This window comes from Lactuca virosa, chromosome 4, assembly GCF_052849685.1.
Source record: "Lactuca virosa cultivar CGN04683 chromosome 4, Lactuca_virosa_CGN04683_v6, whole genome shotgun sequence".
Taxonomy (NCBI): Eukaryota; Viridiplantae; Streptophyta; class Magnoliopsida; order Asterales; family Asteraceae; genus Lactuca; species Lactuca virosa.
The window spans coordinates 7912082-7927547 of record NC_136429.1 but is presented as its reverse complement, the minus strand read 5'-3'; the positions used below and the strand labels follow the sequence as shown (position 1 = coordinate 7927547).

The window sequence follows — 15466 nt, the reverse complement described above, 5'->3', positions numbered from 1 at the left end:
AAGAATCAAACATATGAGTTGGTAAACCTTCCCAAAGGAAAGAAAGCCTTGAAAAACAAGTGGGTTTTCAAGTTGAAGAAAGACGGCAAGGGAAATACTATGAAGTATAAGGCGAGACTCTTTGTCAAAGGTTTCCAACAAAAAGAAGGAATCGACTTTGATGAAATTTTTTCGCCAGTTGTGAAGATGATGTCTATCCGAGTTGTACTCGGATTAGTTGCCAGTCTAGATCTTGAACTTGAGCAGATGGATGTGAAAACAGCCTTTCTCCATGGTGATTTGGATGAAGAAATATACATGGAGCAACCTGATGGCTTTAAAGTCCCAAAGAAATAGCATCTCGTCTGTAAATTAAAGAAGAGCCTTTATGGTCTTAAGCAAGCCCCAAGGCAGTGGTACAAGAAGTTTGATTCATTTATGATGAATCATGAGTACAAGAGAACTGTTGCAGACCATTGTGTCTATCTGAAGAAGTTTCCAGATGGGAAATTTGTCATCCTTTTGCTCTACGTGGATGATATGTTGATAGTGGGCCAAGATGCAATGATGATCAACAACTTGAAGAAGGATTTGTCTAAGTTCTTTGATATGAAAGACTTAGGCCAAGCACAACAGATATTGGGCATGAAAATTATCCGTGATAGAAAATCAAGAAAATTGTTCTTATCACAGGAAGAGTATGTTGAACGTGTGATCAAAAGGTTCAACATGGAAAATGCCAAACCCGTTGGTACGCCCTTGGCTAACCACTTCAAGTTGAGTAAGAAAAATTATCCATCTTCTGAGAAAGAAAAAGAAGATATGAAGGCAGTCCCCTATTCCTCAGCCGTAGGAAGTCTTATGTATGCAATGGTGTGTACAAGACCAGATATTGCTCATGCTGTCGGTGTTGTGAGTAGATATCTAGCTAATCCGGGAAAACAACATTGGGAAGCAGTCAAATGGATACTTCGATACCTGAAGGGTAGTTCGAAACTATGTTTATGCTACGGGGGAGCAAAGCCAATCGTGGAAGGTTATATATATGCCGATATGGCAGGAGATCTTGATAGTAGGAAATCTACATCAAGTTACATTTTTACTTTGGCAGGGGGAGCTATCTCGTGGCAATCCAAGTTACAGAAGTGTGTCGCACTGTCAACAACAGAAGCCGAGTATATTGCTGCCGTTGAAGCTGGGAAGGAGCTTATATGGATGAAACGGTTTCTTCAAGAATTAGGCTTTCCACAAGAAGAGCACATCATTCATTGCAATAGTCAGAGTGCTATGGACCTGAGTAAGAACTCGATGTACCATTCCCGTACAAAACATATTGATATACGTTATCACTGGCTTAGAGAAGCAATTGAGGGACGAGAATTGAAGTTGTTAAAGATCAACACCAATAACAATCCTGCAGACATGTTGACAAAGGTGGTGACACAAGAGAAACACAGACTATGTGCTGACATAGTTGGGATGAAGATTGTTGGACGGAGACTGGAGGGGGAGATTTGTTGTGTTCCAGCCTCCAAAGCCTCCAAATCTACAGTAGCCATCATTGTTGACAAAATGAAACATACGGGACAAGTTTTTCTTCCCACCCTAGGATGAACACAATTAATAGACGCAACTACAATGGTGGCTGCCAAGACTATAAATAGAGACTTCATTCTTCAGTTGTATGCATCCCAAAAACACAGAGAAACAGATAGTATAACACTTAGAGTGAGAGTGTTAGTGAAAGGGTTGGTTTTTTGTAATAGTTGAGTGTGAGAGTTGCTCCTCCTATTGTAATTCTATTTTCGTGTTTAATAGAAGAGTTTTCCGACCCCAACACGGTTTGTGCTGAATTGGTGTTGTAAATTGTGTTTGCAAATAGATGGAATGCATTGAAGATTTATAGTGAAAGTTAAGAATGTCTTCCGAAAAGTAAATTTGTGTGTATGTGACGATGCAAAATTGGAAAGGACATTGAACATACCTGTTAGTGCAGAGAAGTGGAAAGAGGATTCTGATGTAAGATATCGTAGTTTTGTTATTGCAGTTGAAACAGAGTACGAATCGTATTAGTCAATTGTCGGTTAGAAGAAGTTTCTAATAACCGATTTGCAGTTAAAATTGTCGGTTCTTGTTGAAAGTTGTGGAATCTATAGTAAGAGTTGATGGTGATTGCGGCGGCCTGTATATAGTTGTATATAACGATATGTAAGGGACGGAGAATGAGTGTGGTTAACGGCGAAGTTTGTTAGGGCCGGTTATTTAATATTTAGGGTACACGACATACCTTTGGGCTGGGCCATTTATATTGATCTTTTATGATTAAAATCGAAATGTATTTTGCCGATAATTAGCCTATCTAAAACCTTCAAATATTTATTTGTTTCTTATATGATAAAATTTAAAATATATTAAACAGCATAATAACTTAAGAAGTGTTGCCGCTTTATGATTTTAAACAATACAATTGTATTTGATGTATTTTATATTTAACTCAAAAAATGGCATCATGAAGATGATCAAAATTGCGGCAATGATGATCATTAGTAATTTCCTATACAGTTGAGTGAATTTAAAAATTAACTATTTAGGTCTCAAATGACCAATCGAGGGCAAATGATCTGATTCACCATATACATATAAATAAATTTGAAATAAAATCATAAATGAAACTGTATGACAATACAAATTATGGTTGCAATGTGTATGTAATAAAGCAATTGCAGATGTTGCATGTTGTCCTTTGGCGTGATGAATTGAACTTGTCCCTTTCCTTTTGTACTGCCATATGATGTTGCAGTAAAGTTGTTTCTGCATGAAGGTATCTTGCATCAGGATTAAGAATTACTTTGGCAAAATTAATAAATGTGGATATCATTAATTTTAAAACAGAGTGCAAATATGAAAATAAACACTTTAATCAGGATAATATAATTTTTGTAAGTAATGCAATCATACCAATATTAATGAAAGAGATGGATCTCCAGAAGGGTTGTGAATGTTTGCATGTACTATTGAAATATTGCTTATTACAGTATGTAATAAAAATTAATTGCTAATATAGAAATTAAATGGATTTCTTTGGATAGTCCATTGACATATCATTTAAATCAAGTAATATTAAATGAAAAGAATGAAATTTGGAATGTAATGCAGAAAACAAAGTGCACTTACCAGATCACTGAATAGTGTATTCCTGTGATGATCCGAAATCATTATTTTTGGTTTAGTAGTTGTTTACCTGTTGGAAATATTCATGGTCTAAATTTATATAAAAAAGCATGTAATCTGTCAAGCAACCATGATATTGCAAAAACACTTACGTTGATGGTTGTAATTTGTTTGGCAAAGAAAGGAACTACCATCGCTGGAATGCATACCTGAAATTCAATTGAATTACTGCATGAAAATTTATCATATAAGGGGTATTGCACAAATGGACTTTCAATTCATTAAAGTGGATGAAAATTGGAAAAATAAAATGACCTGCTATCTTATCTAATCAATGTGCAACAATGTGTTTGATTTTAGTTTTTGTTTCATCATACCAGATATTAAGTTTAATAGTAATACATACCTTTAGTTGAGTTTGGAACATTGTAATACTTCTTGATATACTATATTTTTTGTGTTATGTATTTCTTGATTTTTGTGAAATTTTTTGATAACAACTTTAACATTTTCAATACTTCTAGCACGAGAGAGGGCAACATACAATTGTCCATGTGAAAAAATAGGTTCCTTAAGGTATATGCCCACTCTGTCTAATGTTTGGCCTTGTGATTTATTAATTGTCATTGCAAAACAGACCTTGATTGGAAATTGTGTTCTTTTGAATGGCACTGTGTATTCTTCACCTGTAGGTGGTTGTAAAGGTATTCTATGTATAAATACCTCTTTTCCAGCAAAATCATTGAATGCTATCTGTGCTCGAATAACATTTCTATCAAAGTCCTTGCAAAAAAGTCTTGTACCATTACATAATCCTTTTGCTGGATTCATGTTTCTTAATAATATAATAGGTGCATCTACCTTTAAAATCAATTTATGTGGTGGCATACCATGTGGAGTTAAAGAATGTAGAAGATCCTCATAATGAGCTTGGTCATTTTGATCAAGTGTTTCATCAAAACTAATATACTCTTTCTCTTCTCCTTGGAATTTGTGTATTAAGATATCATTTAGCTCATCAACAAAAGTATTTTTAGTTGTCAAAATAGCTCGATTGAAGGATGCTGGGTTATTTATAGAATTTTCAAATATATGTGGGTAAACATACTTAATTAGAACATTTAACCCTTGTGATTCATCATTATCTGCTATGACAATTTGTGATGGAAGAGTAACAACATCATCATCTTCTAAATTTTCTCTACCATCACCTAATCTTAGAAGAAATTCAGTAAAAATTGGATCTAGTAATGCCCTCATGTTTTCATTTAGTTGTAGTACACATAGTGATGGCCATATGTGTGAGTTAGTTATACAAGCAGCAATTGTATCATGTTTGCTTCCATTTCGAACAACTGGAAATGTTTGCCTAAAATCACCACCAAGTACAACTACTTTCCCTCCGAAGATTTCAGTTGATTCCATAAGATCTTGTAAAAGTTCATCTAGGGCTTCTATTGCTTGTCTTTTTGCCATTGGAGCTTCATCCCAAATAATTATCGTACAAGTCTTAATCAATATACCCAATGAACTTTGTTTACTGATCCTACAATTTGACATATCTGTCAAATCTAATGGAATCTTAAATCTAGAATGTGCTGTCCTACCTCCTGGTAGTAATGAGGTAGCTATACCTGATGTTGCAGTTGCTAAAGCTATTTGTCCCTTTAATCTGATATATGCTAATAATGCTCTATATAGGAAAGTTTTCCCTGTACCACCTGGACCATCAATAAAAAATGCCCCACCATTGTTACTTTCTACTTTTCTAATTATTGTATCAAATGCAAGTTTTTGTTTTTTGTTGAGATTTTGTATTGCTCTTTGATCTATTTCTGATACAATGATACTTTTTTCTGTTGCTACTTCTCTTGTGTCATCTTCTACATCAGCATATGATAAATCGTTTGGCAATATATCAAACTCATGAAGTTTTCTTCCATTAGACTGTAGCAATGTATTAATTTGCTGAAATGCGCATCGCTTTGCTTCAGTTAGTGAAAGAATTTGTAGTGTACAAAGTCTTCAAGCATGACATCTTCAAATGATTCCCATAATTTTCTTGGATTGTTAGGATTTGTATACACAAGTAAGGTAGCAAAAAGTCTTCGTAATTCATATGGCATGTGGTAGTTTAATGCCTCTTCCAAACATAAGTGTTGGCTGTTATCATCAAGTAGGTATCCATGTAGTAATGCAGATTCTCGAAAGGTGTCAACTCTTTGTCCTTTACAAAGCTTAAGGTCATCGTATGACTTTGGACATCTTTTTTTGATAATAGTATTCTTAAAAAATATCTTTCGCCTTCACTTGGGTGTGCTAACACTATTCGTCCTATTGAATCTTCAGTTTGTCTAGGTAACCAGACTTTGTTATCCGGTTTCCATACAAAATGGTCAGGAAACTCAACATATGTTAAATTAAGATGTTGTGCATATCTATCTGTACTATTTTTAACAAAAAATTCAGTTAGCATTGTTTTTCTTTTACCTATATTATCTACAATATTAGTCAACCGTTCTTTCTTTTTGAATGTTATTGGTTGGTAATTTTCCAAATGTAGAGGCAAATGAATAACTGCAGGTTTGATTTCACCCAATGAAAATCTAAAAATTCTCTAAGCTGCCTATGGGGGTGATATCCACCTACCTGCTTGAAATTGATCTATTTCATTTATGCTAGATGAGTGATCATCTTGTGTTACAGAAAAACTTATTTTGTCACATCCCTTGCATATGTACTTATAAATGTATTTGACAGCTTTAATTGTAGAGCATATTTCTATATTTACATGACAGTCAAACTTACAAAGTAAATAGGGATTGTAGGGAACAACCCATCTGTTATCTAGCTTGGCACCTCGAACTATAACTTTAACTCCATTGTCACGTCTTCGATATGCTGGATATGCATCAGTATTTTGTGTTGTTACATCACAAAATGCTTTTGGATAAAAATTCTTACAATATCCTTTTTTTTTCATACAAACATTTTTGGGATTAAGATCACCACAGGGACCATGAAGCATATGTTTCACTACCATGCGAAATAGATGAGGATTTGATCTTTCATTTGATATTTCTGCTGAAACTATTTCATCATATTCTTCAGCATGGTACATCTTATAAGGAGTTCCAAGTATTAGCAAAAAATGAGCATGTGGAAGACCTCTTTTTTGAAACTCCACAACATAAGTGTATGCAACAACCTTTCCAAATATTTCATTTTTGAAAATCTCTTTTTTAAATTGGTCAAGTTTTGCATGGAATACTCTAACAATTAAATCCGCCCTATTTTGTGCTTCCTCATGGTGCATCATGTGTTGTTTGATTTCTGGCCAATTAGGATTACATGTTAAGGTTAAAAAAATGTCTGGCTTACCAAACTTTTGGACTAATGCCATAACATCAATGTATTTTCGTCTCATGTTCCTTGGACCACCTATAAAATTTGCTGGTAAAACCACTCGCTGACCCATTGTTGATGCATTTGTCTCACCACTTGCCATAGCATCTACAACTCCTTGAAGTAACTCTTGTCGTAACTCTTGTTGTTGATTTCTATAAAATGCTAATCTTTGTGTCTCTAATTTTACATAACTATCAACTATATATTGTTGTAATAAGCGACCGAAAAGCAAACAGAGACATAATTTGAGTTCTCTATTGATTTGTTCATAACTGCCAAAAAATATTAATTAGTTTCTTAATACTACGTTGTAGAAAAAAAAAGTTAATGGAACATGTTTACCTGTTTGTTCCATATTTAATAATTCATCAGCATCTATAACATCAAATGGCGAAATAAGCCTTTCTGCAGAGCTTGTTCCTATTCCACTATTACCTTGTTTATTGGAATTTTTTTTGGGAATGTGTTGATGCCAGCCAAGTTCTCCAAATGGAAACATTAAAGGGTACTGTAAAGGATCATAACAACCATAATAGTACTCAACAGTCCTTTGAAGGTCACTATGTGTTCTTACTTGTATATTTCTACGACCATGTTCTCCGTTCTCTTCCCCTTCAACCCATAGTGCCGCAACTTGTGAAACTTCTGGTTTGTTGTATACTCGTTGATCTTGTCCCGGAATAGTCTTAAGAATAATCTTATATTCACTCAAAGATGGAATGTCTCTTAAATTTCTAAAAAAACGTGCATATGGATTATGTTGTAGATAAGTTATACACGTTGCAATTATGCCTTTGGATAATCGTGGAGAAGATATTTGTCGATTTTCTATTTCATTGTTTGTATCGTGAAAATATAATTGAAGGTTTTTTGCACTTTCATCTTTAGGTTGTAGATCGTTCATGAAGTGATATACTTGACCTTGCACTCTAAAAGTGTAAATACCCTTATTTCGTCTTGTAAGTTTTTTATCAGCTTTAACACCCAATGAAGTGAATGCGAAATGATTATTATATGTTCTTATATATGTTCTAAATGATTTCGCATCATCAGAGTTAGATGTCAATAAATCTCGCATGACGGGTGGGAGTTCATTACTGGATAAAACAATACGACCTTCTGAACAACAAAAATTTGATGTTTCGGAAAAAAATTTCACAGCATGACAATAGACACAACACCTTACTTCTGGAAGAACATCGGCAGAAAAAATTACTTGTTGTAAGAGATGCTTTCCTTTTCTGTTGCTATTTTTTTTGCCTAGATTTGTAGATTTCTCATTTGATGGACCTAAATCTTTAAGTATTCTTTTGTTATGTCTTTTGCTTTCTTCAGTGATGTTTTCATTTAAATTGCATATACTTGTGTGTATGGTATCAATTAATTGTTCGTTTGACTTGTTTATTGTAACATTTGTATTGCAGGTCATTTTTAATTTTTTCTTTTTCCATTTTATAACAGCTTCCTTTCTTAATTGTTTCTTATAAGCAGGAGCAGCATTAAGCATATCCAACTTCTCTATTATCTCATCACATTTATCAAATTTTTTTTTCCAATTTATGATAGCTATCCTCCTATATAGTTTCTTATCTAGCTTCGAACAACCACCAATTGTAATATTTGTGTGATCTGTTGATGGTTGATGATTACCAATCATTGTATTGAAATTTGATGATAATTGTTTAATAATTTTAATTGGTATATCATATAACTATACTGATGGATGTGTTATTCTTATCTGAGACTTGTAATTGTCACTTTATTGTCACTTCTGATAAAGATTATAATATTGTGCATGAAAAAAATTGAGATACTTTGTAAGTAATGACATACATGACACATGTGTGGGTTGTTTTGGTTGGAATCACTTTTCAATTGTAAATCTGGTACATTTGAGTAGTTGATGATCTGATCTGGTTCATTACAAATAGTTAGTTCATCAATTTCAATTAACAAATAAATTATGATTGTAATTTCATTAAAAAAAGATTATGATTATACCTAAATGCAAGTACATTAATACATAAATTTTGAATTCCTTTGATCAGCATGTGAATAACCTGTTAATATCAAACAAGAACACACATCAATAAACAAAAAAGATAATATTGTTGTAAAAACCTGTTCTAAAAAACACTAAAAACCATTAAAAACTAACATAAACTTTATTGATAGCACATTATATTATATTTACATTAACTAATTGTTAACAACACATTATAAAGACGTCTAGTCAAAGCCTGGTCTGCTTTAATCGAAGGCAGTATGCAAACATATGATGTCATTTGGAATGCTGGAAATGACCTGTTGATCTTTCAGGTCTATTTGTTGACATCTTTTTAAGTAAAAGAGTCTAATTTCTTTATAAAATTTATATACATTATAAATTTCCTATATCTTTATCTTTACAATTTATTGGATGTTAAGCATTGTGAATTTATAATTAAAACTATAATAAACGAACAAATTGACTAAAAAATGGATGGAATTACTAAATTCTTTACAGGACGAAGGAATTATAAAAATGAAAAAGGATTGAAATATCAGTTCAAACCTGATCAGGGTAGGAAAAATAAATCCCATTTAGTCAAACCTCGGGAAAAATTGAAATATTAAAACTAAATTCTAATAATAGCCTAAAAATAGAAATAGAAAATGTAAAACAAATTGTAAACATATCTTCTACCATTAATTTTCTGTTCTTATTGAAAGGTTCTGTATTAGAAGCTAAGCTTCAGAGAGGGATGTAGGGTTATTTACTTGAAAACGCATATTAGAGCATAAACTGTTGATTGATTGCCTTTGAAGCATGTTAGTAGCAATTGTCAATTTTACCCTCAAAGTAAAAAGTAACATAAACTCTTCAATTGAAGGACTACGGTGATGACCCAATGCAAATCATTAACATTCACTATATTAAAAATTAACGACAATTAAACAATAAAAATTGCATTCTAATTTAAACAAAACACAAAATCAGAACATGATTTCAATACTTGGTGACACAGGAGAGAATGTTAATAAGAATTAGGGCAAAATTGTTAATAGAAACCTGAACGGGGCAGGAAAATCCAACTATTGGGTTAACACTAAGAAATAGATAAGATCAAGATCAAATTAGGGTTCGTGAAGATAATATACATGTAGCAAACATGTTGACAGCAAATGGAAGGATTGTGTTGTCCCTCTTTGGCTCCGTATTCAACAACATTACACTTTCAGGGATAATTTCAAATGGTAAAAATTATGACTTTTTGGGGATCATGTAATTTAAGTGAAAACCGAATGAATGTTACCTCTTTTGATGATTCAAGAATTAACCATCAACCCACCGTCGGCAGAATTGACTTGGTGGAATATTTACACAACGAATTACTTTTTTTTTGGTGCATTATATTTCGGATTCCAGTTGGGGATACAGTCGGACGTGGTGAGAAACAGATGGATGAATTGGTGGATAAGTCAATGGGTAGAAGGGAGTCGTAGAAGTTGAAGAGATCAGGAGATGGATTGAATCGACGTGACGAGCTACTGATAAATTGCGTCGATCGCTGAGGATGGGTTACGTGGCGATTATCGAGCCGGGTTTTTTTTTTGCGACATCTCAGTGAAAGGGTCTTTATATATAGTAATGATATATATATATATATATATATATATATATATATATATATATATATATACTAGGCGACTATCCGCACGTTGCGCGGAATATTAGTATATAGTTGAAATATTTATAAAATATATATGTTTTTGTTAATTATAACAATGATGTTGTTGTTAACTTTGATATAATAATTCTTATACTAAGTTGTTATTAAACATTGATTATTTTGAATGATATTACAATGTATACATCTATTAAAACTATATAATATTTATCGTCTCAATGAGTTCTACTTGCGGGTTACTCATAAATAAAATTAAAAATAATATATGGTTTAATGTTATTTGTAATTGTTGTCATTGTTAATTAATTTTTTAAAAATTTTTTGGTTAACATTTTAATTTATATCATTGTAATTATTTAAAAACATCAAACATTGCTTTTCTTTTTAAAGGTAACAATATAATTTTTTTTACATAATATTACTTTTGACTATTGTTGTTGTAAGTTATTTTTAAACTATTTATTTAGAAACTCTTAATGATTATAAAAATAGTTTTAATTTTTTTTACTTATTTTGCAATTACAAACTAAGTTTTGCATTTAACACTACAATTTGCATATTTTAACTATTTATAAAATAATATTTGGATTTTATTTTAATTTTAATTGAAATTTCAACATAACTGAACCCTTTAACCATATATTTAAATTAATAATTGAAACATTTTATATTATTCAAAGTTGTGACTTTAAAATAACAATAATTCACATTCAACAACATATCAAAACTAATAAGTTGAGTATAATATGTTAATAGTTAAATATATAATTTTATAAGTAGAAGTAAAAAATGTTAGTTTAATATTCAAGTTTAGTTAATTTAAGATTAAAATTTAGGTTTTGCTCTTATTTAAAATTATTAACTAATTTATAATCATTATTAGAAAGAAACTGAAAATTCGTGAGAGTTTCAAATGAATGTGGTGCTTTGATATATGCCTCTTTTATAAGTATAGTAGACGAATGTCTGCACGTTGCGCAGAAACACCTATATAGTTGAAATCTTTACAAATATATGTTTTTTAAATATAATAATAATGTTATTGTTCAATTTGATATAATAATCCGTATATTAAATTGATATAATATATTGATTATTTTGGATTATATGATAATATATATCTATTATAACTGCATAATCTCAATCGTTTGAATAACTTCTACCCGCGAGTTACTCATGAATAAAATTAAATATAATATATGGTTTAATGTTATTTATAGTTGTTTTTATTGTTAATTATTTTTTTTTTAATTTATTTGCTTATCATTTTAATTTCTATCATTATAATTATTTAATTGTTTTTTTATTTTAAAGGTAACAATATAATCATTCATATAGAGTTATTTTTAACTATTGTTATTGTAAGTTATTTTAAGCTACTTATTTGAAAACTTTTAGCGACTATAAAAATATCTTTAAGAAATATTTTAGTTAAATTGAGATTACAATTTAGGTTTTGCATTTAGCACTACAATTTATCACTTTTAACTATTCACAAAATATTCTTTGAGTTTTTTAAGTGGAACTGAAATTTATATTTAAGTTGACACTGTAATGTTATATTTAAATTACCAATTTAAGTATTTTGTCCAAACTGTTCAAAAGTTATAGCTTTAAACTGATAATGGTTTACATATAACAACATATTAAATCTAATAAATTAAGTATAATATGTTAAAAGTTAAAGACATAACTTTATAAGTAGAAGTAAAGATATTATTTTAATATTGAAATTTAGTTTATTTATTATTACACTTTATGGTTCATATTTATTTAACCTTATTAACCAACTTAGAATCATTATTAGAAAGACACTACAATTTATCACTTTTAACTATTTACAAAATATTCTTTGGGTTGTTTAAATTAAACTAAAATTTATATCTAAGTTGACCATGTAATGTTATATTTAAATTAATAATTTAAGTATTTTATACAAATTGTTCAAAAGTTGTAGCTTTAAAATGATAATGGTTTACATCCAACAATATATTAAAACTAATAAATTAAGTATAATATGTTAAAAGTTTAAAAAAACATAACTTTATAAGTAGAAGTAAATATATTTTTTAATATTAAAATTTAGCTTATATATAATTACACTTTAGGTTTGATATTTATTTAACATTATTAACCAACTTATAATCATTATTAGAAAAAAAATTGAAAAGTCATGGCAGTTTCAAATGAATATGGTGAAAGGAAAAATGCATGGGAGTTTCAAATGAATGTGGTGAAAGGAAAAATGCTTCCTTTATAAGTATACTAGACGAATTCTCTCGCGTTGCGCGACGCACGTTAAAAATATATTGTTAGAATATAGTTTTCAGACACCTTTTAGTTAATTCGATTCATCAATTTAGGTTCTTTTATTATTATTATATTTAATGTTTTCCTTTTAACTATGTTAAAAAATATATATTGAATTTTTTTAAACATTATTTGATATTTTACTTTAGGTTTTAAATTTTACACTAAATTTTTAAGCTTATTTGATATATTAATGTAGATTATTTATTTAACTATATATTGAAGTTAACAAAGTAAGTATACCATACTGATAAGTCACAAATTCTTCCATTTATGATAATGTTTACAACTAAAAGCATATTTAAGTTAATAAATTAAACATATTGTATGGAAATATGAAAAATTGGGAGTTTCAAATGAATGTGGTGAAAGAAAAAATGTTTCCTTTATAATATAGTATGATATGATATGATGATTATAGTTTTAATTTTTAAGTCATTGTGATATATACAATTATTGTGATAATTTTATAAACTGTTTAAAATTGTGTAAATTATATATCAAACGTATGATAATCTATATATAACGGGTAACAAAATGTATGAACAAAAATATGAATTACAACTTTTAGTAACATAAAAATACAAAAACATCTATTATAACATTTGTATTAAAAAATATATATATACAAAGAATAATAAAAAATATGAAAAATAAACACTACAACTTTTAATAACATAAAAACACTAAAACATTTATTATAAGATTTATATTAACTTTTCATATTTAAATCACAAATCTCTTCAAATACGTTAATGTTTTTAATGAGCAAAACTTTACAACCTTATAAAATAAAAGGAAAATAAAAAGTTATTAGTGATTACTAATTAATAATCATAAGTTAAAAACTCTTGAGTTGTAACTAATAAATATACATAAATTAGAAAACTCTTAAGTTGTAATGTGAGTTTCAAATGAATACGGTACTTGGAAATGTGTATTTATTATTATTATTATTATTATTATTATTATTATTATTATATTCGCCTAAATAATTGGTTTTGATAGGGATGAGCATATGGACCGGGGAACCGTCCGGAACCGGTACCGGAACCGGAACCCGATGGAACCTGTCGGGCCTGGAACGAGACGTTATTTTTGTGGATTTTTGGAACCGGGAACCGGTAGAATCGGCAAAAACCGGAACCGTATGATGCTATTTTTCGAGGACCGGTTCCAACATTTGAAGACACGACAAGAACCGGTAGGAACCGGGAACCGGTAGAACCGCCGGGCCGGTTCGGTTCTTGATTTTGGCCGAAGCCGGTTCCCGGGTCGGGTCCGGTTCCGGCCGGTTCGGTCCTTTTGCTCATCCCTAGGTTTTGATGCATCATTTTAATTCCTTCAATTATTAAACATAAAGATATTTAATTATAAATTTATAACATACATAGGTACATATATATGTTAAACAAATCACATATAATATATATTTTCGTAAATGTAATATGTAATTCTTGTCGTAGTAATATTGATAAATTACTTTCATATGAAGAACATATCATGATAAGTCGTCATAATTACATATCAAATGTTAAAAATTATGTTATCTTTTAAATATTGTCTTGTAAATATGTTGTGTATGATAACCCAACAAAAAAATAATAGAAAATAAACATAATCAAAATAGAAAAACTACAATCAAATAAATAAGAACATTGGGTGGTTGAATATATAAATAAAAATGTTACATAAATATACGTTTAAATCAAAAGAAAAAACTAACATTCGTCTACTTTGCTCAAACAAAAAAAAACTTATATCCGTTTTCTGAATCTTTTTTCTTTATTTAACACCATTCAACCATAGAAACTTGATGACAATTCTTCACTAACCTGCAATCAAAATGTTTTTCTTGAAAAAGAAGAATGAGAAAGATATTTCAAGCAAAACATTGATGTTTGGAGAGTCACATTTAAGATTGAGTAATACATACAAATCACATATAAAGATCAAATGAGAAATTGAATATAAAGAAAGAATAGAAAAGCTTAATTTGTTTTGGTTGAAAGAAAAAATCATATTACAATTAACATCGATGCGACATAACTCATTTCTTCAAATCATCATATTTGGATCGTGAATGCTTCAACTATATGAAAACTTTTGAATCATAATATCTTCAACCAAACGACGACTTTTTGTAAGAAAAATGTACTAATATAACTACATATATAATGAAGGTGAAAGGGTGTGGGGGTTTCAAATGCATGAGGTGTTGAACTTATAGAGTGTGTGATTTTCTTGCAATGGCATTATGTGTGATTAATTACTTTGAAGGTGAAAGGGTGTGGGGGTTTCAAATGCATGAGGTGTTGGCAAATTTTTATGGGGTTTCAAATGCATGAGATTGAAGAAAAAATGTTAGCTTTATAAGTATGTATGATATATATATATATATATATATATATATATATATATATATATATATATATATATATATATATATATATATATATATATAATCTATGAATTCAAAAATAACATTCAACAATGTTTCAAAAAGAATAATGATTTTGACAAAGAGAGATGATTCTAGAAAGACAAAAACGAAAAACTCAAGTTGTTTTTTATTTTCCAGATTGATCATTGAATTCGGATCTCCACACTTTTTTCTATTCACGACATTATGTTCAAATTACCAATCACCATCTAACACCAATATCTAATCATTTTAAAAGATAAAATTTCCAGATAATAAACACCAAACACCAAAACTCATAATCGGTGTTGAAATCCATATACCTTTGAAAGTACCATGTGTTAGCTACTGATAACGTTTATATTTTTTTATACAATTCAACCTCTGAAAAAGTCAATAAAATAACAAACAAAAAAAACCATATTGAATATATGAATAGGGGTTTTCTTTTCTTCACCATTTAACAGATCTAAAATAAACAAAAAAGAAGATATAATAAGAGATG

The 15466-nt window shown here is 29.8% G+C and overlaps 1 protein-coding gene across 1 annotated transcript; it reads right to left on the bottom strand.

Moving 5' to 3' along the window:
* Positions 1-3205: 3205 nt before the first annotated feature.
* Positions 3206-8215, bottom strand: LOC145104084 (uncharacterized). The gene is made up of 8 exons (XM_079041366.1): positions 6901-8215; positions 5800-6735; positions 5641-5727; positions 5475-5592; positions 5169-5415; positions 3790-5118; positions 3303-3359; positions 3206-3220 (listed from the first exon to the last, which is right to left on the bottom strand). The coding sequence occupies exons 1-8, from the start codon at positions 8213-8215 to the stop codon at positions 3206-3208; spliced, it is 4104 nt and encodes a 1367-aa protein (XP_078897492.1).
* Between the last annotated feature and the right edge of the window lie 7251 nt (positions 8216-15466).